The following is a 26,878-nucleotide window of genomic DNA, read 5'->3' as shown; positions in this document are numbered from 1 at the left end:
CACTTTGGTACAGAATCTATCAAGAAAATATGTGATATTTGCTGTTTTTATTACTACTTATTTGTAATATTTTTCTGAGGAATTGCTAGTGCTCTAAGATCTCTGAGCTCAGTATGGAGCCATTTGATAGTCCTACAAATTCTGTTTTAACATCAGTTAGAATATTATAGAGACTCCTGAGACAGGCTCCTAAGAGAACACTTTTTATGGCATAAAACAGATGTGTTTTAATCCCCTCCTTCTTTTCAGTCGTGTCTGAATGATTTGATACCAGTTTTCAGAGTCTTAGATGCATAACCCCTGCTATGGAGAAACAGATATAAATTGTCTTCTCTATAAAATGATGATACAGTTTTGTTGACACACATGGTGCCCGTGATAGATGGTAGATTCTGCTACCATAAAATTGCCAGATTATCTTTAAAACTCAAACTCAACATCTCTGCAACATGCCCAGCAGCATTCAATTGGCTTAAGGGTAATAAGTGATTTGCTACTATATGTCAGTTTTGTAGGGAGCAATTTGCATCAAAAAGTTTTGGAGTCTCCAGCAAGAAGCAAAATTAGGACATTCTATGAATATTTAAGTGACAGAGAATATAAACCTAGTTTTTTTGGTCTTTCTCCCTGTAGGATAGGTGGGCTTTAGATTAAAAACCTCTGTCTGTGTTGGATGATTTTAATGCATGCCTTAGTACATTGTGTGAGCTAAAATGGTCATGGATGTGGTCTGTGCTATACACTGGCAGTCCTTAGCTGCCCTTGGCTTGTGTTGAAACAGACACAGGGACTGGCTGCATCAATATTACTTTGTCTCACCTCACCCCAGCCGCTTCCTTTTCATGAGCCCCTCCCCCTGCCTCTGACTGGCTGCTTGCTTTGTGTGTCATGCTGGTTTCTGACTAAATGTTACTATATCAGAGAGGTCTTCTGAGATGACCCTTTGTAAATAGCAACCTTCCCCTGCCCATGATGTTCTCTACCACCGTGTCCTGCCTTACTTTCCCTATAGTATTTATCACCATCTAAAACACATTTATTTGCTTATGGGCTTTCTGCCACCATTAGAATATTTATGAGACTCTATGAGAATGGCTATGTGTTTTAATCATCTAAGCTCATTTTTAAAACGATCAAGATGTTTAATGATGTTGAACTTTATTTTAGTTCCTTCTGTAGTATCTTTGCATTCAGCCTATTAACAAATTTTGTAGCAGTTGGAAGTTTAATGTATACTTTTTCCTTAGTTATGTGTAAGAAGTATCAGATGACTTATTTAAAATCGATTACTTGATAAATTTCATCTTTTGTGAACTGCAATGGCAAATTGCTATCAAGTTATTGCATTTTGCATAGTTAAAGTTGTGAACAATTGTTAAGAAAAACAAATGATGACTAGGATCATTATCTTTTCTTACATACAAAGGTTCCATCTTGTAGCACTTTCCTATTCTACATGTGAATGTAAAATGCTGTGAGATCTAAGAATGTAACTGAAAGATTGAAGAGTTCTGTTTTCTGCCCCTTTGGGCAATTGATTTGAGCATGAACACGAGGGAGCAGCTGTTGGGCATAACTCAGGACTGCCTTCCCCTCTGACTTTCAATATCCTATCTTTAAGTTTTGAACTATTTAGTCACAAAAGAGTGCATCGGATGTGCAAGCAAGGCACAAACTGTTAGAGAAAAACCCACCTAGCTTAACATTTTTTTAGTAGCAAATGAATTCATTTCTTGGTTGCACAACTTTATTTAACAGCATCCTGGCATTTCAAACACTCGGAGTGTATGAAATCAGTATTGACAAACCTTGGTCAATGTGTAACCTGCAGTGAAGCCATCCCCTTAGTCAAGCGACCTGTCCTTCATTGCCACCATCTGTCCCCATGCACGGCCCACATGGATTGTGGCTGCGGGTCAGTCTCATGCCAAAAAGCTCTTTCCTACACTCAGCTGAAATCACCCATTTTGCATGCAGTTTTTCAGAAGCTGGATGAAAGGATTCATTCTGTATTTACATCAGCCCGACATTCTGTATTGATGTCAGCCTGACATTTCTGATTTTCTAGGACTTTTTAGTTTTCTTCCTGCAGTACAGTGTATTGACTACCGTTTCCAGCTCTTTCAGTTGGCAAACTTGATAACAGTTTTAGTGAAATAACTAGTTTATGTCTTTGATTTAAAAAATGTTGTGAAGATCGGTAGCAGTTAGGAAGCCCTGCAGCATATCTACAGAACCTTCTTTCCAGGTTGACCTTTATCTTATGCCAGACTCTTTGGGTAAAGTTATTCAAGCATTCGTTAATTTGTTGAATTATATTATCATCTAGCTCACCTCTCTCAGTCTTGTCTACAGGGATGTTTTGAGATGCATTTTCAGACACCTGTCAAAATCCTCCCCCTGATGTAAGACTGTGAATCTATAATATCAAAAAAGGAAACTAGGCTTATTTGGTATGCCTTGCTCTTATTATAAGCATGCTGCTGTCTGTTAACATCATTTCCCATCCTCAGTGCCAATAAAACCGTGAATGTAGGATTTGTCGACAACTAATATTGTGTTCCTTACTCTGTCGTAACCTGAAGGGAGAAATTTAATCTGTTTGCGCAAAGTAGGGGATTTAACAAATTTGAAAAATAGATTAATGAGTTGAAAAGACATTATATGGTAGAACATATTAAGGCCATAATGGAGCCCAAGTTTTAAATGGATAGATAATAGGAAGTAAAGGTAAATATCAGAGGAGAGCGTTCTAAAACATCTGAGGAAGAAAATCTTGTGGAAAACACATGGTATATTTTCGAAGAGGCTTTTATATGCATTCTGGTGTGAGTAGTTGAGAGCCTTGTTTGCAGAAGAAAGTGAGGGAATGGATAGACTATCGTGGAAAAAGATTTTTATGGTACCTAGGGACTGTCGGCATGTAAAGGTTGAAAGGAAAAGAAAAATAGAAACTTAAGAACTCCAGGTCAGAACACCTAAGAAACTGAGAAGATCTATGACCACTGATAGACATGGATAAGCCAGACAGAAGCAAGATTTTAGGAAAGAAATAAGATGAGTGTCAACATTGTTTCCAGTTAAACAAGTAATATAAATATATAAAGGAAAGTGTGAAAACTCAGAGAAAATGACGTACATCCTTTATTCATAATGTAATACCTGGAGACAACAAATATTATCATTCTTTAATATTATGCATGTCTTTTAAATATATTTATGTGTTTCCATACTAATATTCATACACGGTTTGTATCCTGTTCTTTTCATTTGCCATTAAATTGTACATACTATTATATGCTTTTTCATGGTGCTGAATGACCTTCATAAATCCCACTTAAATGGCTGCTTACTGATTTATCAAACTGATTCACTGTAATATACAGCAAATAATATTTCAAATGTCGGGATATTTGGATTCCTTTTTATTTTCTTTTGTGGCATTGAACTTTTTCTTTCTTAGGGCTTTTATAAAACAATGTTTTAAATCATTTCATAATGATAAATTCCAGAAGAATTTCCTTATTAAAGAATATATTTCATGAGTCTTGAGACATGTTACCAAATTGCTTTCCAAAAGGGCAGTTCCAATTTACTCTGCCACCAGCAGTGTACAACCTTTAAGTTTTGAATGTTAGTGGAACATTTAAATGAAAATGGCATATGGACCAATGAGAGCGAAAGAGATCAGGGCTGGAAAAATAGACCTAGGACTTTACAAAAATGACACCATATTATAAGCAGATAATTTCCTCGAGGAGAAAATGAAGAATAGTGTAGGGAAAAGCCCTGAAGAATTTTTTTAACCTTCTCATTGTACATAATAATATGTGGTACACAGAATTAAGTGGCTGCTTATGGTGATTCACTAACTTGCAGCAGGACCTGGAGTAACACCTGGTCTCTAAGCTCCTCACTTGCCACTCTTGCGCTAGATGACACTGGGACCCCATGAATAGGCTGTGGTCGTGGGCCACATGGGTTAATGAGGTTAGGCATGGAATGGAGTGGAAAGGAAGAAGTGATAAAACAAACCCAGAAGGATGAGTTGTCATGGAAGGTAGGCACATAAAAATATCCAGAGGAAAGTTTGTGTCGACTGCATCAAAGAAGTCAAGAAAACGGAGAACAGAAGATAAACTCTTAGCTTTGAAGTCAGGGTGGTCTCTAACTTGCTATACTCTGTTCTCCATTAGCATTCAGAACTGGCTGGACTCCAGCTTCACAGATAGGATAGTAAACATTTATAAGCCCACAATCATTTTTCACCATCCTACTCTTACATGGATTATATAGCTTTGCATTACAATAGCAGTAAAGGAAATGAAATTAACATTGTTTATGATTCTGGCCACTGTAAATTATTACTGGCCCCACGTTTATAGCCTATTGAAAAACTCAATTAATTACAGTGATAACACTTAAAATAAAATATTTTTCCTTCATGTATTTTGAAATATGACTTTACCCAATGTGAGAGTGAAGAGAAAATTGGAACAATAAAACATAAGTTGAAACTCTGGATCAAATAAAAAGTCCTGGATCAGGTTCTCTCCTACAAATGCTGGATTTGGGGTACATTCAGCCACACTGTCTGTGGGGCTAAGTCAACTTGGACGAAGACCCTAACTTAAGAATTTATTGATTTAATTACTGAGCACATATTTATTGAACACTTAGATGCCACCAAGCACCAGAGTGCTGAAGCGGCAAGTTATGTATGTGGTTACCCTCATGGAGTGTAGTATAGAAGGGACGGCTACCCCTAGGCAAAGATTTATAGCTCCCTCCCCAATGTCTAATGCAAGCATAACAAATGTACACAGGGAAAGCACCAGCGAGCATGTTAAGGGGACATAACCTGATGTGGGAAAGGAATATATGGGGAGTGGGGATGGTTGCCAAAGGGGTAACCTTTAATCTGATATCTGAAGGGCTGATAGATATAAACTGGGTGAAAATGAAAGGAAGAGCTTTCTAGTCAGAAGGAGTAGACCCTCTAAGGGCTCTGAGGTGAGGAACAGTATTGAGCTTACTTCTAATATGTCAACTTAAAATCATGAGATCTGTAAATTTGGAAAGGAGAGCTTTATTTCCTATAATGGATTGTAGCCTGCAGGCTGGCCACCTTGTAGGCTGGGAAGCATAGCCTCCCGCAGAAAGCAAAAGCAGGTGCTTTGAAGGAGGAAGGGCAAGACAGGAATTTATGCTGAATGGATTGACTAGGTGTACATGTTCAACAGATTATAGGAGGAACTGTGAATAATATGAAGGGGTTGCACATGCATAGTAAGCAAACATGCATGTTACATACATCCCATGTGCACTTTGAGGTGGAGACACAACATTTAAATGCAGAGGCATCCTATGCACAGTTTCCATGGACCAGCCAGAAGCAGTCCACAGTCCGTGGTTTCTTTCCAGGAAGGAATGCTGGTCAGTTGCCTTGAGATTGTAAAAAGGGAGGGGAGCCCTGCTGCACAATGAGGTGGTTGGTTGAAATTAGCAGTGGAGCAAGTCTTTCAAAAGTGCTAGTTGCTGTTCAACTCTTAGGAAAGAGAGTCCAATGGTGGTTAGCAAAGGAGTGCGTATAATGCTTGAGTGACCTTACCTCTCTGGTCATGGCTGGGAACTGAGTTTTTAAGGTTTCCCTGGGGTCTCCTTGGCCAGGAGGGGTTTTGTTGAGTCAGATGGGGGACTTAGGACTTTATTTCTATTTCTGAAGTCGGAAGAAAGTCATGTACGTGGAAGCATAGAGAATAAAGGCCAAATGGCATGAGAAAAGTCTAAAGTATCAGGAAGCTGCAGTTATATGCAAATGCGGTTTTCACCTTTTTTTCTGGTTCCATGACTGCATTATGAGTAGTTGCTCACTCTTGTCACTCTTTCTCTTTAGCATTTATTGTATTGTTCTTGGTGTTCCTTCTTTCAAGTGGTCACTTCTTGTTTGTGTAAATTGTCAGATAGTGTTGATCACACTCTGCTGGGAGATGAGAAAATCTAGGATTAGAAAACACCTTGTATTTCCTTGGTGGCGAAGAATGCCAGATTAATTGATTCATTTTAGTTGGATAGGAAAGAGAATTAGACATCAAATATTGATAGCATGTTTCTCATAAATGTTCATACTGATGACATATAGGTGGAGGAACTGTGGTAAAGAAAACGAAAGCAAAGAAGAGGGTGAGAAAACAGGTGTTTCTTTATCTTTTGGGCTGCTGTGTCTTGAATAGTTTCTTGGAGAAGTCATTGACATGAGTTTAAAGATCTGTTAGTCCTTAATTTCCCAGGTTTGTAATTACTATTACAATATTACGTTTGTAATTACGATTACAACATTACAATGTAATACTATTTACTAATAAAGCCATTTGGCTAATAGGAAGATACTTTAAGACTCTGTGGCTTTAAATTATTGATCAGAGTGAAAGCACTTCTAGAAAATCAGCTCAGACACATGGTGACCCCGATGTCAGGGCACTGGCACCATTTTTTTTTCTATTGGCCCTTTACTGCTTTGGAATACCACTCTCTACACCTCTATACAGTAAGTACACATTGTTACAGGCCATCTCTTAATCTGTTTGCAAAGTGTTGACTGGAGACCCCCAGGGTCCATGAAGGTTTATACGCTTTTCCTAATAGTACTAAGAAGTAATTTGCCTTTTCCCTGTCGTTCACTCATGAGTATACAGTAGTTTTCTAGCTTTTCTAGCAGCCACAGGATATATCCACAATTATGAAAATGCTATTAAAATACTCTCTCCTTTGTCAACTAAATGTGTGTGTGAGGCCAGATTTTCTTTATATATTCCAACCAAATATATGTACATAAAACAGATTGAACACAGAAGCATATAATCCAGCTGTCTTAAGTCAGACATTAAAGAGATTTACAAAAATACAAACTAATGCCACTATTCTCGCTATTTTTTTGCTTTGAAAATAATTATTTTATATAAATATATTATTTAGGTTTAAGTTTGTGATTAAGTAAACTAACACATATTTTTAAAGTTTTTCAACTTCTTTTCCAATGTAGGAAATATTGATATATGTAGTCCACATAAATGGAAAGTTCTTTGGAATTCTTGGTAACTTTTAGAGTTCAGAGACATTCTAAAATTAAGAAGATTGATAATTTCTGCATTAAGCCACTGTCTATTTGTCATTTGAGTTACTGGAACCTGAATTATAAAGTTTTCCAAACACACTATTTGGCTCAAGACAGTAAATTATAGTCAAAGGTCCTTTTCAGGACATCTATTTTCACTTTTCCTTTCTTGAGGTAAAAAGTATACTATATTGGGTAATTATAGCATGTAAAAAGTGGGATGTTGACTGTGTTTTATCTCTCTTCCAGGGCCCATTTTATTTCCACCCCACTGAAAATGCTTTAAGTCTTGGAGAGCAGCCCATGGCTGCATGCTGCCCATTTTTAACTGCTGCCCTCGAAGGCCAATTTCACACAATGGCTGGGGACTCTGGTGTACAGCAGACGGTATTAATATGTCACAACTATTCCCTGGGTCACAAATATTTTTAAATAAAGTTGTCCTATAAATAGCTTACATTCATTTCCTCTGGAACTTACAAGTCAGTAGAGACTAGAAATGATCAGGCTTAGATGAGGACTTGTAGCCAGTTGAATTAAATGAAAGTGAGTGCTTGAAATTGAGCTTCAGTGATTAAATAATAATGCTATTTAAGATAAATGCATTACCCTTCCAGAGAAGGTCGAATTTACTTCAAACACCTATACAGTATTTTCTTCCTGGAGAAGTGTTTTTGTTCGTTCATTTGTTTGTTTGTTTTTATGAGTAGAGTTGATCATTCCATGAAATTGATAGTCGAGTGAAATGAATAGAAAGATAGATCTTACAGACATTTTCATAGAGCCTTGAAACTGCCATTGGGGTTACTGAAGGTGTAGGGCAGTGATTCATTGCACTTGACACACTCAGTCTTTAAATCTCACTATTTCTTTGGATGTTGAAAATATCATTTCTAGTGGAAAATCAGTTCAGCTCATGGATGCAAAAATAAAAGAGAAGTTTTAGATGAAAAAGATAATCTCTTTGCCTATTTTGGAGGAGCAAGAAAGTGGGGAAAAAAGTAATATTAGATCTTGTAAAGCAGTAATTGCACTTAAAAACTGTTGTTTAGTGTTGCATTTGACTTCAGAAGCTGAGACTGTGAAGACATCAGTTGTATTCCTTTCAGGAAAAACACCTTCTAACTTAACTAGTTTGGCTATAAAGATGTTTTTCAGATCTCACGTAGCCACAGATAGTTTTCAAGCACATCTGTGTTACACAGCTGCTGAAGTTAATAGCGACCAATGCCCTTGGGCATTTGGATCATGACAGGCGTACAGCATCTAACCCCAGGTGTGGCTGCCACTCTTGGATACCTCCCGCACACCTTGTGCTTCTCCTCCCACAGCTACATTATTGCCTCCTTCTTGTCTGAATCCCACTCAGTGGTGAAGGGCGGGATTGTGTCTCACTCACTGTTGTGTTTCACTGTATACATGCATGGCACATGCACGGTGTGAAATTAAGTTTAGCTTGACACAGCTTCTGTCTCATGTTGATGTGGTCTTTCTCAGCTCTTTCGATTGAAAAACAGAGCCTCTTCTCCCTCAAGGAATAAATGCTCTTTAAAACCTTTTAATTACCATTTTGGCTAAATGAATTACTATTATTCTACAGTGACCTGTGATCATATTTTAATTAAATGTTTTAAACCTTTGACATATTTGGCAGGCTTCTTTCCTTAAATCAAATTTCAAGTTGGAAATGAAGTCTTTTTTACCTCAACTAACTTAGGATTCTGCAGAGACCTTCTGCGGCATCCAAAAGAGAGTATATGGACTTATTTGACAGGCTAAACTATGAGAAGCATTGTCAAATAAGTAATGTTTAGCCTTTGAGTTATATTTTTATGGATACATTATTAATATATGTTCCAAAATTGTAAGAGATTGCTAAAATTCAGATATGTCTTGGTATGTTATCCATCATAATTGTGGTTATTATATTAAATTATTATAGGCCACAGAAAAAAAATAATTTTTTGTCAATTACATCTTTAACCATGACCATAGTGAACTTTTCCATAGTTAATTGCTTGTTTTCTAAAAGCTCTTGATAAAGAAGTAAAATCCTAGAATGGCGTGTCTTCAAGGAGGTTCGCAGAAAGGATGAAAAGAACCCTGACAAGCACTCTTGAATACAGGTTTCTGAAAACTTAAAGATCACATTATTTGGACTAAGAATTCCCAAAACTCTAATGAAGAGACTGACTGGGTTATAACACTTCTAACCCAAGCAACACGAGAATTCACTGAATACCAAGAAAATACTTTCCCAGATTTTCATGCTAAATCAGCCAGCACTAAAATGTTTTAAGTATGCAATTTAAATAAACTCCTATGGTCCAATTCAAATTACCTATGATGGCCCACCTAATAAACAGTGCTATACATCTGAATTGAAAAACAAAATTGGTATTTGAGAGGATATAAATTCAGCATTAAGCATATACTCATGAAAAGCCTAAATGACCACCTGGGTCCTTGCTAAGTCCTTCAAGCTTTCATTGTTAAAAGTTCTATATGCCATAACTTATCATAGGAGGGATAAGCTGATCCAGGTTACATTTTTAAAGTATTTATTGGTGTGGTGACTATTCTAAATTGCTAAAATGATTACTAATATTTGGTTGGTCAAACTCATAATCCTGAGAAGACAATCAAAACTTCAGGTATATTTCTGCCACCTGATGGGCCATTTAAACATTTATAGAGAAATTTCATTCAACTGTCATTTTTAATGCATATTTTCTGGTTATATAAAAGCTTCCTCATACAAAAATCTGATGGCTATAATAGTAGCTAAAACATTATTAGAAAGTGTGTTTCCCTCATGGGACATTCCTAGAAAAATCTCTAGCAATAAAGGCACTTGTTTCACTGGACAAGTTGTAAAACAATTAAATAAGGTATTTCAGATACACTAGCATTAGGAAAAGGTAACTGAATCACCTAGATTGCCTTAGTCAAAAGCATTACAGTGTATACAGTGGATAATCAGATCCACTTCCAGGGGAAAATGTAAGTTGACCCTTCTAAAATAGTCACTAGAAGCCCTATACCCCTAATAACAAAACCTCATTTTCCTTCTGCTCTGAAACTCTGATATGACTAAATGCCACAAGGCTTTAATACATCATGTCAAAGTATACTTTCACTAGATTAAAAAAATAAATAAATAAATAAAAATAAAAGCTTTTCATGTTCAGTGACTGTAGACAATCAAACCCTTCATGGTCTAAAACCCAGAGATTGGATATTCTGAAAATGATATCAGAAAAAGACTGCCCTTGGCTGGGCACAGTGGCTCATACCTGTAATCCCAGTATTTGGGGAGGCCAAGGCAGGTGGATCACCTGAGGTTAGGAGTTCAAGACCAGCCTGGCCAACATGGTGAAACCCTTTCTCTACTAAAACACAAAATTAGCCACTGGGTTTGGTGGTGGGTGCCTGTAATCCCAGCTAATTGGGAGGCTGACACAGGAGAATCACTTGAACCCAGGAGACGGAGGTTACAGTGAGCTGAGATCCTGACACTGCACTCCAGCCTGGGTGACAGAGCGAAACTCCATCTCAAAANTCTAAAACCCAGAGATTGGATATTCTGAAAATGATATCAGAAAAAGACTGCCCTTGGCTGGGCACAGTGGCTCATACCTGTAATCCCAGTATTTGGGGAGGCCAAGGCAGGTGGATCACCTGAGGTTAGGAGTTCAAGACCAGCCTGGCCAACATGGTGAAACCCTTTCTCTACTAAAAACACAAAAATTAGCCACTGGGTTTGGTGGTGGGTGCCTGTAATCCCAGCTAATTGGGAGGCTGACACAGGAGAATCACTTGAACCCAGGAGACGGAGGTTACAGTGAGCTGAGATCCTGACACTGCACTCCAGCCTGGGTGACAGAGCGAAACTCCATCTCAAAAAAAAAAAAAAAAAAAAAAAAAAAAAAGACTGCCCTTGCCACCCACACCACAGCAAAACTTCGGGAACTCAAAGCTTAGGTTCATAATCTCACAACTCAAAAGGACCCTCCAGACTCTTTGAACTATACACCCATTAGAAACCTTAAGATAAAGCTCACCAGGAAAGTTTCTCCCCAAAACAGATGGCCTCCTAGACATGGATAGCTTTCCCAAGATCACAGATCAAGGCTTCTATGCGATCATCAGACTCTTACCTCTCTTAATTTTTTCCTTGCTTATGCCTCTATAAACAATAAAACTAAAAAGGGAGATTTGTGTACATCATGAGGTATAACTTTATTTGCAGAGGACTTTGCAGCCAGCCTTATACATTGACAGTTTTATGCCTGGGTAGAAAAGATAAAGGACCAATGTGAGCAAAAGAATTTAATGGCATCTTTTTTCTTCCATAATCAGTCAGAACCAGAACATTGGTTCATTCCTTTTAACCTATATCATAGGTTTAAAACAACATTGCCAGGAGGCCTTCACTCTTCTAGTGAAGCTTAAACGTGGAGTTTCTTTAAACTCTTCTAGACATAATTCTTAGGCCCCTTTTCCCATAATTTAAAGGAGACAGTGATTAAAATTTGTCCCTCATAATAGGCTCTATAACAGATTCTACTACAAACACTAATTATACAACAGACATCTTTAAATTCTCTTGCTAAGGTTGTGCTGGTTAATAAAATTACTCTAGATTGCCTACTGGATAATCAGTAAAAAATCTGTACCGTTACTGACACTATTTGTTACATGTAAATAAATACATTGAATAGTACAGAGATTTGCTTGTAGGGTATTAATAAACAGGCTGTTTGGTTAAAACAAGTAGACTCTTTGTCTGGCTCATTCTTTGATCTATTTCATTTTAGTTGGGTTGGTTCATGGAGATGCTGACTTAGGAGCATACTCCAAACTCTTGATATGATCCTGTTGATCATTATAATTGTCTCTCTGGCACACTATGTTCTCTCAAAAGTTTTAAATAATTACATACAGCCATTTTAAAATGTCAAATGATCTCTTTTAATTGAGATGACAAAACTAAAAAAAAAAAAAGGTGTTCTTATAAAGACATCATAACCAATAAATAAGGTACTGAGACCAAAACCCTAAAATAATGGTAACTGAGAATGGCATTAAAAGCCTAATGGTCACACTCACTTAAGTAAAATCATGACCAAAAGGAAGAAACTGTTAAACAAAATTAGGAGATGCCATTATTTTGGACTGAGTTCATACCATAGGCCCCAGCAGACCAGACCAAACCAAAATAGACTCACTCATGCTAAATGTGACATAATCAAACTAAAACTTAAAAAAAAAAAAAATCCCAAACAGGTAAGTCCTAAAACGGCCCGAATTTTCTTTCTCCTCTCCTAAAAACAAGAGATTCCAACACAGAGAGGTGCCCTCTACTCTCTTTCAAAAAAATAACCTAAAATCCTACTTCCCATCTTACAAAGATCACTGTTCTGCTGTTTCCCAGTAAGACTTGAGACCAAATAAGTGCCTTTACGATAGTGGTAGAATGAAATCAATGCCTACAGTTTTGATTCACCTCTCAATTTTGAGGGAAGCATTGTTAAATTTAGCCTAAAACTGCCTCCTTACATATTTTAAGCTTGGCCTAAAATTTTCTCTGTACATAGTAAACTGTAACCTAACTGGGTGCATAAACAGACCACCTTGTGTCTATTACTGTCTTACCAGTCAGCCAATCGAGACAGCCAGCTGTTCCAACTATGTTCAAGTAAGGCAAACACTGAGCTGTTACCACGTCAGCCATTTCTGTACCTCACTTCCGTTTTCTGTAAGTCGCTTTCCTTTTTCTGTCCGTAAATCCTCCCTGACCACATGGCAGCGGCAGAGTCTCTCTGGACCTGTTCTGGTTCAGGGGGTTGCCCAATTTGTGAACACTTTCTTGCTCAAATAAACTTCGTTACATTTAATTTGCCTAAAGTTTTACCTTTAACAATGGTGTTCATGAAATATTTGTTGAGGAAAGGTAGGGAGGGATGGGTTGGACGGTTGAACAGATGGATGAATACCCAAAAGTATAACTGTTTATTTTTATGCCAGAGCCATGTTTGTTTATTTCCAAAAATACTGCTTTTATTCAGGGCTCCCCAATTCCCTATTGGCCCACTGAAAACCTAGCTTCTATTCTCTGTCCCCATGTAGCTATGAGATTTTGGATAAGTAAGGATAAAGGCCAGCATGATAAACCAAAGTGCTGACCATGTACTAAGCTTCGTTCTAAGTGTTTCAAATGTTTTAATAGATTTATTCCTCAAAACAACCCTATAACATAAGTACGATTTTTATCCCTAATTTACAGTTGGGGCACATGGCGGGTAAGAAAGGTCATACAGACAGTAGATGGTGGGGCTTGGATTTGAATCCATGCAGTCAAACCTTGGGAGCCTCGTTCTTAACCACTGTGTCATACTTCTATAGCCATTGCAGTAAATGCATGTGGAATGAATGGATACATGAATATATACCTTATGGTACTCTCTAGATGTTAATTTTCTCAGGTTGTTACATAATTTCTGTTCTGCTTGTCTTCATTACATACATACATACATACATACATACATACACACACACACACACACATACACACACTGTCAGTCCTTCAGTGGACGAGAGCTTCAGAAAGCTTTTCTTCTCTTCAATAGATTGAAAGGAAATATTTTGAGACTTTAATTCATCTTTAAATTTTTTGAATTTGATAATTTGTTGAGTTTGGCAATTAGAAAAACACGCTTTTAGAGACATGGATGCTTATTTTTGCTGGAGTGGGGATGAAGTTTGACAAACCACACCTTGTTCCCTAATGTTACTTAAATGTAGGAACTCAAATAGCTGGCACTAGTCATTCTACAGAGTGTAAAGTAGATGTTCCTCTCTGGGTCAGATCAGATTTGGGCTTCTTGGCTTATTGTTCAGCCCTCAATGTGAATATCTTACACTTAATCATAAGCTTAAGATGTCATGTCTCAGGACATTGTTGTTCTACGTTCCTTTGTCATATGTCTGGTTCAATGCTCAGTAGGAGTAACTTAAAATAAGGTTGTGGAAAATGTCCATACTCAGGAGATATATATATATATATTTTAAAGCAGGCATGTGCTTTGTACCAAATCATTTTATTTTACCTGACCTTCGCAGAAGTACTAGGAAAAGATGACATTGTTAACTTGTGGGTAAATAAGTCTTAGTATCTGGGAAGCCTTGATTAATTAATTATATTTCACCTTCTGTATTGTAAAAGTAAGTGTGACATAACAGTCTCTAATGGTTGTGAAAAATGTACCTGAAAATGCCAAGTGCAGTGGCTCACATTTGTAATCCCAGCGCTTTGGGATGCCAAGGCAGGCGGATCACCTGAGGCCAAGAGTTTGAGACCAGCCTGGCCAACATAACGAAACCCCATCTCTACTAAAAATACAAAAATTAGCTGGGCATGGTGGCACATGCCTGTAATCTCAGCTACTCAGGGAGCTGAGGTGGAAGGATTACCTGAGCCCAGGAGACAGGAGTTGCAGTGAGCCGAGATCACCCCACTGCACTCCAGCCAAGTTGACAGAGTGAGACTCGGTCTCAAAAAACAAGAAAAGAAAGAAAGAAAGAAAGAAAGAAAGAAAGAAAGAAAGAAAGAAAGAAAGAAAGAAAGAAAGAAAGAAAGAAAGAAAGAGAGATATGGAAGGAGGGAGGGAAGGAAGGAAGGAAAGAAAGAAAAAGAACCTAAAAAGTAACTCAGAATTACCAAAGTTTGCTAAAGTGAATATTTAGACAAATAGAACACAAGGGCAATTAGAACTGGAGCCCTAGAATGAGAAGAGATGTGGTGATCGACCTGAACCTTGCCACACAGTTTGGAGGTATGCCCTTGAGGGGGCATATAATCCTGTTGGAGGGAACAGCTCAGAGGTGGAAAGCATGGAATGAGTATGGGAAGTAGCCACCAGTCTGGTGGGCTGTAGACACGCTTCAAGTAGAGCCCTCCGCAACATCTGCATCAGCCTCCCCTCTCTACTTGCCTCAAAAACCTCCCCAAACAACGCGGTACAGTATAGGATATAGATAAAAAGAGTGTCATCTATGCAAATGCAGCTAGAAAACAAATTCCCCAGACTGCCCTGCCTCCCAGCCACATTGCCACCTCTGAAAACATTCCACCATTTGTGCATCCCCCGTTTTCATATGGAGAGTCACCGGGGTGAAGGGCATCCTATTCAAACAGCTATTTTCAGGCCTTTTTCACCAGTAGGCATGCATGTTGTACAGGTCCATCTCCTTCCAAAGGTCCCATTTGAGACAACATCATCTTTTTTGCCCTAAGGGAACTAAATACAGATATGAATTTTGGGTATTTTGTACACAGTTAATATTGCCTTTAATTCAAACAAAGTTCATAGTGCCTTATCTCCGTGCCTGTTGTATATCAGGTGCTTAGTAAGATTTTTTTTATTTGCTTTTCCTGCTTCTAATATTCAGTTTATTGCTGGCTTTAAAAAGCTTTCTCACTTATTTTGTTTGTTTGTTTCCTTTGAAAGGAGAGGTTTAAAGAAGCTGAAGAAATATACCAGGCTGGAATAAAGAACTGTCCAGACAGCTCAGATTTACACAACAACTATGGGGTTTTCTTAGTTGATACTGGTAAGTAAAATTAAAGAGAAACTGTATTGCTGAGATTAGCTAATACTATTTATCCAGCAAAATGGAAGGCAAATAATCCTCAGAAGTAAAATTCACTGGGCTTGGCAGGAAGCTCACACTACTGACAGTCATTGTACCTTGGGGCTGTCATTTCTCTGAATCTGCAAGCTCGATTCAGTAAAATCTGCCCATTCTTATACTCATTTCTCTACAGAAAACTCCCCAGGTGACAGGAAGTAGCCTTATGATTTAATGAGTCCCAGTCTTCTTTGAATATTATTTATGTATATTTATAAATCTATGGTGATGAAATGTTTCTCTACAATGATGCAGAACCTGCCTCTGAAAGCAGTTACTGGCAGATGGTAAATACTTTTCTATGACATATTTTTTAAAAGCCTCCAGAATTAATTGTTCAATCATTCCTTCCTTGATTTACGTTATAGAAACTGCATTATTACAATTGATACGATGCTCTTATATGACAGGTGCTATGTAAAATACACTTACTTTATCTTGCTTAATGCAGAACATTACAGGGCGTGAATTATCTTTTCTTTATGACTTATGTAGTGCCTCTATGCTGTTGGCATGCAACAAGTACATATAAATAATGAAATTATATTTAAATGTAAGGTCAAAGCACCACTTTGTTCCTGTTGATTACTAGACTAGCTGCCCTGCAGTAAAATTTAGTTTAATTAGTTTTTCAATATGCAATGCTTAAAGGGGTTTTATTTTCAAGGATATTTGGAGCTCTCTTGTTTTACAGAATATAAAATTTACATTCTGATACATCTAAGAGACTTACCTTATTTTTGCATGTGTAAAATTGTTGTGTAGTGCCACCTGCTGGTTCATTGGCCACATAAAAATACGGTGTCTTAAAATATAAAAACCAGAAGAAACCTCTAGTTGGGCCGGTCTAACCCTCCTCCTTTTACTTCAACAACAGTCCCACCCAACCACACCCCTAAAAATGATAACTCCCTGACCACCCTATGACATTGAGCCTCTGCCTTCAGAGACAGAGGCTCCTAGGGACCTCCTAGTCAAACTTGTATTCAAACAGATACACTTGAAAAGATTTCTATGTAGATAATAAACATTCAATTCTATTTAGAACTTCACAGTGTTCTAAAGTTTAGTCCCTGATTATAGTTTCACCAGGAAGCTACTTTAAAGAAACCTATCAGACTGGAGGGTCTTCATTCTGGTTCTGGCCTTACTCTCATTTGCCTTGGGATCTTTATCAAGTCTGTGAATATCTTTGCACTTTAGTGTCTGTATCTGTAAAGTGGAAAATTTTTGTGTGTGGTTTTTTAAATATCTCTTAAATCCTGATAAACAGCTAAACAGTATCAAAAGGCAGCTAAATTGTATAAAAACTACCTGTGAAAACCATACAAAGTATTTAAAATTATATAATGCATTGGACAAGTGCATGGTGGCATTTTTATGTTGGAAGTCTTATTAATTAAGTACCATTCAAATGAAAGTGCATGATTTTAAAAGAGATTTTCACTGTAGAGCTGATATGTGTTATTTAAAGCAATGCTTCAATTGCTATGTTGCAGTATAGTTCATTGACACAGACCCTTAGAAATTGCTTCTGGACAGTTTTATTTCTATGGTAGCCTGTTCTGTTTTTTATATAATGAGGGCCAGTTATATCTTGGATAAATAACAATCACTAATAATCTGAAGACATCCTATTAGCAAGAGCAATGACCAGAAAAATTTCGACTAAAATAATATATATAATTAAAAGAATAGGTTTTAGTTTTTACTGCTTTTTTTGTTAATTTTTTTGGAAGTATGAATGAACAGTGAAATGGTTCAAAGTTAGGCAGTGGCCAGGATGAGAAGCTAAAATGCAAGCTAATTTGCATATTGAATAATTTTGGTATAACTCTGTAATAATAAGAAAGAATTGTAAGTCAGAAGAGAACGTGAAAAGTTCGTGTCTTTTATAAAAAGACATGTTCTGCTCTTACCAACCTATCACTGGTTACAGGCTTACCAGAAAAGGCAGTGGCCCATTACCAACAGGCCATCAAACTTAGCCCCGGTCATCACGTGGCCATGGTGAACTTGGGAAGACTCTACAGGTCACTGGGAGAGAACAGCATGGCTGAAGAGTGGTACAAGCGGTAAAGTTCCCTTTCTTGACTTTATAAGTTGGCCAGAAACCTCAGCAATCGCTCATCAGCTTCTTAGTTAATGGGAATAGGTGTGCTGTCAGAATACTAGCAAATTTTGCCAATTCGGGTAATACAAATTCTTATATCCAAAGAAAGCAACCACAACAATATAAATGGGATCATAATTCATGACTTTGGCTTGCTGATTAGACTATAGTGCTGAACCAAGGTTGAAATTTAATTCCCACTTTAGTCAGTTTGTTGTTTTCTAAAGCCATAGATTGCAACCCCAATCATAAATAGCAATTTTAAAAATGAGAATACATGAAAAACTATGCACACATGAGAACAAATTCATCATATAATTGATGGGAAAGACCCTTGGGGCTCAGTTTCTCTATTGATAGGTCGATAAGACAATCTTACGTTCCAAGTATGGCATCATGATCATTTTGTAAAAACCTTGTTCTTGGCCAGGCGTGGTGGCTCACACCTGTAATCCTAGCACTTTGGGAGGCCAAGAAGGTCGAATCACCTGAGGTCAGGTGTTCAAGACCAACTTGGCCAACATGGTGAAACCTTGTCTCTACTAAAAGTACAAAAATTAGCCGGGCGTGATGGCAGGCACCTGTAATCCCTGATACTCAGAAGGCTGAGGCAGGAGAATCGCTTGAACCTGGGAGGTAGAGGTTGCAGTGAGCCAAGATTGTGCCGCTGCACTCCAGCCTGGGTGATAGAGTGACACTCTGTCTCAAAAAAAAAAAAAAAAAAGAAAGAAAGAAAGAAAAAAGAAAAGAAAAAGCCACAAACCTTGTTCTTGATATAACAACAAAGACCATAGTGGAACAGAGGTTCAGACCATGGACAGTCATCCCTAAATCTAAGCCTAGATATTTGGAAATGTACCTATTAGAAGAGAAATGTCAATTAGATTTTCTCCAAACTCAGCGCCCTGCAGGTGGCACACAAAGCTGAGATATTGTCACCTTTGGGAGCACTGTATTACAACACTGGCCGATACGAAGAGGCTTTGCAGATTTACCAGGAAGCTGCAGCACTTCAGCCTTCTCAAAGAGAGCTCCGCTTGGCCCTGGTGAGTAGGATGAAAGAAAATGAAGTTGGCAACCTAAGCACAGCCAGCCATAGAGAGAGTTGTAGTCCTCACGCCTCAAAACTGGAGCTGGAATGCCGTAATACATCCACTGTATGAATATTCATACAGCCAATATTAGAGCCATTCTCTAGAGACATGGACACCAAAAATACTGCATTTTTGTTTTGAAATAACTTCAAACTTATGAAAATGTTGCAATAATAGTAAAAAATTACCATATACCCTTTCATCCAGATCCAATGCTTTGTAAGATTTTGATGCATTTATCACTCCCTTGTGTATGCATGTAGACGTGTATATACATACATGTATATGTGTGCATATTTAGATATGTATGTTTGTATATACCTATTATTAGTATGTGCTATTCTTTCCTGAACCATGTGGAAATTAGATGTACATATCATTCCCCTTTATCTCTAAATACATTTGCAAATAGTTTCTAAGAAGGACATTCTCTAACATAACCACAAACATTCATACCAACAAAATTTTTATCTCAGTATTTGGAACTTCACTCCTTAGATGTGCAATACATCAAATTTGTTATCTTGCTATAAGCACACTGTTCTGATGAAATCAAAGGAAATTCTTTCTCTTCTGACATATTTAGTCAACCTTTTTTAAAAGCCACAAGCCATTTCATTGGATATCTTTGGTGTTTCTGCCATTCATTCACAAACGGATGCACAAAGCTAAGTAAAGAAACAAACAGCAAAAAGTCAAAACCTGAAAACTGGTGATGCAGCCTTCTCTATGAGTCACTAAATTGATGCTGAGCATGTTTGTCAGGAATGTATTCTGAATGCTTCTATTCAGGGATGCTTTATTTGATAAGGTAATAAAGTGTCTGCTAAGCCAAAGTCTATGTGGTTTTGTAGGCTCAGGTTTTGGCCGTGATGGGTCAGACAAAAGAAGCTGAAAAGATGACCAATCACATTGTGTCAGAGGAGACCGGGTGCCTTGAATGTTATCGCCTCTTGTCAGCCATCTATAGCAAGCAGGAGAACCACGACAAGGTAAAGAAGGACCTTGTTTTGAGTTCTTTGGATTCATGGGTTAAACATGGGGTGCACCTAAGTGATTCTCGAGTTTGCTGCTGGGAGGAGACTCTCTGGGCCAAGGGTTTTGTTCCTTACCCTGGGAGAAGCTTTAGGTTTCTGTGGAGAGGAGCAACATGATAGATAGTTGCTTTGAGGGGATCTTTGGCTGCAGCGAGGTCAGCAGGTGCTGGGGGCAGAATGGTCACTAGGACCTGAGAGGGGACTGGTGGGGGGTCCCGATGGACCCATGTTCAGGGCAAACGTCTGATGCCAAATCTTGTTCTCTTTCAACTGTATCACACCACATCCCTGTAAAGTAATCAAGGATATTTTATTGCCACTCATCGATACATGAGAAAACTGGAGTGTAAAATAGTTATTTTGTCAGGGCCACTAATTCCCAGTGAGAAAATCAAAGATAATGAAGAATGTATATGTATTTGAGACAAGGCCTTCCTCTGATTCCCAGGCTGGAGTGCAGTGGCGTGATCTCACCTCACTACAAGGTCCACCTCCCAGGGCTCAAGAGATCCTCCCACCTCAGTCCCCCCAGTAGCTGGGATTACAGGTGCGCACCATCAGACCTGGCTAATTTTTGTATTTGTTTGTAGAGACAGGGTTTCACCATGTTGCCCAGACTGATCTTGAGCTACTGGAGCAATCTGCCTGTTTCAACCTCCCAAAGTGCTAGAATTACAGCCATTAGCCACCATGCCTGACCAAGAATTGTATTTTGATTATCACATACCATACCTGCTGACACATAGGAACAAAAAGTATAAATTTTATCAGTTAAGTAAGTTTTTCTTTACCTAATCAGCATTTATCCTGTCTTAATTTCCAACCTCTGCAGGCACTTGATGTTATAGACAAGGCTCTCCAGCTGAAACCAAAGGACCCAAAAGTCATTTCTGAACTTTTTTTCACAAAAGGAAACCAACTAAGAGAGCAGAACCTTCTTGACAAAGCTTTTGAGGTATAAACTCTTCATTGAAATTAGTACTCTTTTGATCTTTAAGGAAACATGTACAGTAAGATCTAAGATCACTGGCATGTTTGTGGAGTGAGTGAGTTTTTTGACTAATTGACATAAAGTTTTGGTTTTTTTTTTAATCATTGAGCATCTGGCCCTTGACTATTCAGAATTACACATTTATTTTCTGAGTAATCATTTTAACTTGACGTTCACAGTATTCCGCATTTTGGTCTCAAACTAGCTTCTCTCTGTCTCTCTGCCTGCAAGAACCTTCTATTTCAGCTGGACTAGTACCTGAAAAGCCTTGGACATTTCCACATGTCCTTGAAACGCCCTCTCTTGACTTGGAAGATGAGATTTCCACTCATCCACCAAGACACAGTCTTTGTCCTCCTGCCTTAGGAAGCCCTCCCTAACCATCCTTATTCCCTGTGACCTTACTTCTTCTGAACTCTTAAAAAGCATGGACGGTCTCATGAAGGTACCAGTCATTTGAAAGTGTCACATATTATGTTGTACTATTAGGTCCGTCCCCCAACCCCTGTATGTGTGTGTGTGTCTCTGTGTGTACAGGCAAGTACAAATCTTTGCATAGTTTATCTCCCCAATTAGATTGGACTTTCCTTGTAGAGAGGGGCTGCATTCTTCTCTGTTCTAAAACAGTGTTTTGCATCTTATAAGGTGTTCAGTATCTACGGCTTTGGAATAAAACTTATTCACAGGTTAAACTCAAGAAGACATTTATAAGTGGAAATAGAAATGTTAGTGTTGCATACTTTAAAAATATGTAACAATGTTAAATGCTTTCTCCTTATATCTGGTAAAGCCACAAATTAATGAAGTCATAAAATTATACTAAATATATTATAGGAAAAGTGAAATCTCAAATGATACAATTGTGTGGGGAAATAAACAAGTGAGTGACTTTTAATATATTATTGGAAAACACATGGAAAGATATTTGGGAAAGCTCATTTGAATGTGAACCCTTTAAACAAAACAGAAATTGTGGCATTTGTCTCTGAAAATTGTAAGCATTTTCTCGGAATTTGTAGGGGTTTCTCTGCCTTTTGAACATTTTCAATATCTTTATTCTTAAGTTATTTATAACTAATGTGAACATTATTAATAACTTGTGAATATTTATGTGTGAATAAATTCTTGCATATATATATATATATATGGCCATTCATTCATAATAACAGCTAAAATGTATTAGCACTTTACGCATGATTCATATGTATTTTGTAACTTAATCTTCACAGGAATCCTACAAGAAAGGCATGGTCATTATCATCATTTTATAGTTTTGTAAACTCAGGCTTAAAGTTCATATCTTGCTCAAGTTCACAGAAATGGGTAAGAGACGGCATCAGGGTTTGAATCCAGCTCTCCTACACTACATTCCCGTCTCTGCTGATATAAATTAATCCAAGAGACACACCCTTTCAGTTTATTTTAACAGCTTTTTGAAAGTATGGTTTCTTAGCATTTCTTTCTTTCCCTTAAAACTGAAGTAGAGGAGAATGGACCAGATTTTACTTGATGGATCTGTTTGGTCACATTCTTGCTAATGAAAATAGCAGGGAACATTAAAATATATGCACAAATACTTAGCTTTGTAATTAAAGGCAACGCGTTTAACCTGTGGCTTTATTTCAGGTGACCACTTGAGACTCAGTGGTGAGCATACCTTTGATGCAAAACGTGTAATGTTAAAAATATACCACACATCACTGATACTACATTTAATAGGATCCATGTTATTCAGGCCTAAGAAAGTGCTTGAGGGATAGGTAACTCCCTTTAAACATTTGAAGACTTTTCATATGGCAGGGGAAAAAAGAATGTCTAATGAATAAAACTACCCCCTAGTGAAGTAGATGTTCTTAAAGAGGCGGTGATCCATTTGAAGAATTTCAGCATAGGCTGAACATCTAGGTCAGTTATATTGTGAAAGGGCATACTGCATTAGGGTTAAACTGCTTAGAAGACTACCCCAAAATTCTGTCATTGTAAAAAGAATTTTCTTACCAATTCCATTTGCAGTGAAAAAAGGCCAAAAAGTACAATTTTCTTGCAGGTCAAGGACAGTTGAAAATGACATGATATCATAGAAATCACCAGAATTCCCTGCAGGCATCCTCAGTCTCTCTAAGTCCAAAGGTTAGCTCTGCAGGGAAATTATACATTTCAGTTTCCTCCACTTTAGAATCATCAACTTTGAAAAATAATAGAAATAAACAGGGTCTCCTGTGAACTAGTAGCGGCTGGTTTCATTGTATTAATACCTTACATTTTCACATGTGAAGAAAGTGGTTTTGGCAATCCTGGAGTGTTAAAGATGGGGATTTGTTTCCTAACCTGAAGCTATTTCTTATTTATTTAGAGCTATAGAGCGGCTGTGCAACTAAATCCAGACCAAGCACAGGCCTGGATGAACATGGGTGGCATCCAACACATCAAGGTAGGAGAATAATTCACTTCCATGTGGACCGGGCTTTCCCCTTGTGTTTTCTCTGTCTGTCTTTCTTCTTTCTTAACGGATCAAGGAACTATTGTTAATTTCCTTTTTGAAATCACTTGAATATCAAAGGCATGGGAGTTTAAAAGTGAAATAGCTCAGTTTATGTTCACTTTGCATTATCTAGATATTGAATATCATGAAGCTATTTTTAAAATAAATCTATATAAATTAGATTTTATGATTTTTCTAACCATGAAGAAAATCATATGTACCTAACCAAAGTATCACACAGCGGATAAAATCTGTTTATGGGAACTAAATCCTTGTTCAAGCTCAGTAGCTCAGTATACTTTAATTTCTTCCCAGTTTAACTCACTGTCAAGATTAAAGTGTTACTTAGAATATTACTTTCTATTTCTTATATCTAATATACGTTTACTCCCTAATTTTTTACTGAAAAGCAAGCTTGTTTGTTGTTTTGTTTTTCCAAAGGAAAAGCACTACCTTTGGGTGAGTCTTCCCAAGAATTGAAAATGACCTTTGGGGGACTATTATCTGTAACTAATGCAATGAATGATTCGCCATCATTCATTTATCCATCCATCCATTCATTTTCTAAGCATTTATGGCAAACATCCTATGTGCCAGATCCCCTTCCAGACACTGGGAATACAGTAATGAACCAAGAAGAGAAAAATTCTTGTTCTTCTGGTGCTAGCAGGAGGAGATATATTAATATAAGGAGGAGGAGGAAGAGGTGATATATTACTACATACATACATGAATGCTTAATGCATACATATGTACATATGTATATGTATAAAATATATTAGATGGTGATAAGTGCTAAGGAGAAAAAAGAGAAAGAAGATTGGAATGCCAGGGAATAAGGGCTAAAATTTCAAATTCAGGTGGTTAGGAAAGGCCTCAGTTACAAAGTAGTATTTGAGCAGAGACCTGAAGGAGTAAGCCGTGTGGCGAAGTAGGGAAAGAGCACAAGCATGTGCCAAGGCCCTAAGGTTTGAGCATGCCTGTTGTTTAAAGAGTAGTGAGGCGGCAGTGTGGCAGGGAGAGAGCAAAGAAAAGGAAACAGGAGAAGCTGGGGTCAGAGAGGGTGCAGGGTCAGATCATGCAGGCCTTCAAGGAGTTTGTAGTTACTTGGGCTTTTATGCCAAAGGAGTCAGGGTTTTTGGAGGACTTTGAGCAGAGAAATTCCATGATCCAACATGTTTTTAAAGAACCATTCTTGTTTAGCTAACACATTTTCAGTCTCTGCACTGACAAAATAGCAGTGTAGTGATTAGAATTTGAACAAAGTCCTAATGGGTTTTACTGTTAAGTGGAAACTGATCACTCTTGGAAACACACACAAAAAAAGAGGACCCATGATTACACAAATGGGAGGGGTTAATGGGATAATTACCCTGCAACTGACAGCTTTGATCTGATAGATGGTGAATTCAAGCATGATATTTATCAGAGCCAAATTGCCCAAGCTCTGATCTTAATGATATTCTAGGGTATCTAGTTGGGAAACATAGAATGAACTTACTTTAAAATAGTAAAATGATAATTTTAAATATCTGTAATCATATACTAAATAGTTACATTTTCAAATACAGTCATGTTGTGCATGACATCATTTTGGTCCAAGGTGGATCATATATATGATGATGGTCTCATGGTCTCATAAGATTATAATAACACGTTTTTACTACATCTTTTTTGTGTTTCAATATGTCTAGATACACAAATACCACTGTGTTACCATTGCCTACAGTATTCAGTACACTAATATGCTGTACAGGTTTGTGGTCTCGAATCCATAGGCTATATCATATAGTCTAGGTGTGAAGTAAGCTATTTCATCTAGGTTTATGTGGCTATATCCTATGATGTTTGCCAAAAGGAAAATCACCTAATGACGCCTTTCTCAGAAGGTACCTTTGTCATTAAGTGATAAATGACTGCAGTGTGCTCAATATGTTTTCAGATGGAGTGTGTCTGCAGCTAAAACAATGGGTTTAACTATTAATTAGAAAAAGTGCAACAAATACACTCAAAAGTGTCCCCAAGAAGTCTGGAAATAACAGAGAAAATAGTATGTCTACTGCACTCTTTAACAGGTGAACCCATTGCTTTAAATTAGGAAGTACTTCCCTTGGAAAAGTGTCTAGAGATTAAAGAAGGATCTATTTACTACATTATTTTAAAATATAATTAGTGCTGAGTAAAAATTAGTTTATCCTGTTTTTTGTCTTTGTGGCCATCATGTACTAGGTTGACCAATACAAAATTGCCACCTTTGTAGTTTTAAAGTGGTCTGATATCAGTTAGTTTATGTGATGCAATCTAATGTAAATATATAGAGCAGACACATGGCTCAGATGTGGTCATTTTGATGCCACTATTAGAATGCAGGGTTGTCATTTTATGAAGCCTAAAAGATAATTATGAACTTTCTGTGTTTTGCATTGCCAGGTTATGTGTGCATCAGGCATTGTTATCCCATTCCTAGGCCTCGCTCCTTCCCTGAACCTGGGGGAAGCTTAGGCAGGCCTGAGAGCTCCAGCAAGGTTGAGAGTTGGAATATAGTACTTTGCAAGGAGGTTGCAGAAAGAGATGGGGGAGAGAGGAGCGAGTGTCATAGTTGTCTCTTGCTCATGACACTTGGTTATAAAAAGTGATGCTTCTTATGAAGTCTTACATATAAGATGAAATGAGTGGACCAAGAAATTATAATACATTTTTTATCATCAAAGAGTTGCATCAACCAGGCTATAGCACAAAGTCTGATTTTCAGTACTGCCTCATGACAGTAAATATGCATTTTCTTTCTTTTTTTTTTTTGAGATGGAGTCTCGCTCTGTCGCCCAGGCTGGAGTGCAGTGGTGCCATTTTGGCTCACGGCAAGCTCTGCCTCCCAGGTTTACACCATTCTCCTGCCTCAGCCTCATGAGTAGCTGGGACTACAGGCACTCGCCACCACACCTGGCTAATTTTTTTTATATTTTTAGTAGAGACGGGGTTTCACCATGTTAGCCAGGATGGTCTGAATCTCCTGACCTCGTAAATATGCATTTTTCTAGAATGGTGCTGTCCAGCAGAATTTTTGTGACAATGGAAATGTTCAGTATCTGCCTTGTCCGAGGCAGTAGCCACTAGCTACATGTGGCTATTGAGCACTTGAAATATGGCTGGTGCAACTGAGAAACTGAATTTTTAATTAATTGTAACTAATTTAAATTGGAAAAGCCACTTGTGATTAGTGGCCACCAAGTGAACACAGTTCTGGAAATTGGATAATTCAGATGTTTTACCTAGCATCTAGGGAATTGGAGACACTGACTTAAGGGATATAACTATTTTTTTTCTTTTTTTATTTATTTTTTATTTATTTATTT

General features: G+C 37.7%; 1 protein-coding gene across 1 annotated transcript in view; it reads left to right on the top strand.

Moving 5' to 3' along the window:
* Nucleotides 1-26,878, top strand: part of TMTC1 (transmembrane O-mannosyltransferase targeting cadherins 1) — a 291,686-nt gene that overhangs the window by 253,858 nt on the left and 10,950 nt on the right. Inside the window, 6 exon segments of the mRNA XM_017875607.1 lie at nt 15,628-15,730; nt 17,748-17,883; nt 18,823-18,967; nt 19,870-20,007; nt 20,885-21,007; nt 23,397-23,474. Coding sequence (XP_017731096.1) covers nt 15,628-15,730; nt 17,748-17,883; nt 18,823-18,967; nt 19,870-20,007; nt 20,885-21,007; nt 23,397-23,474 — 723 coding nt within the window.

The sequence above is a fragment of the Rhinopithecus bieti genome, unplaced genomic scaffold, assembly GCF_001698545.2.
Source record: "Rhinopithecus bieti isolate Rb0 unplaced genomic scaffold, ASM169854v2 scaffold_7884, whole genome shotgun sequence".
Classification (NCBI taxonomy): domain Eukaryota; kingdom Metazoa; phylum Chordata; class Mammalia; order Primates; family Cercopithecidae; genus Rhinopithecus; species Rhinopithecus bieti.
The sequence above is the reverse complement of the archived record's forward strand: the minus strand, read 5'-3'. Positions and strand labels throughout refer to the sequence as shown.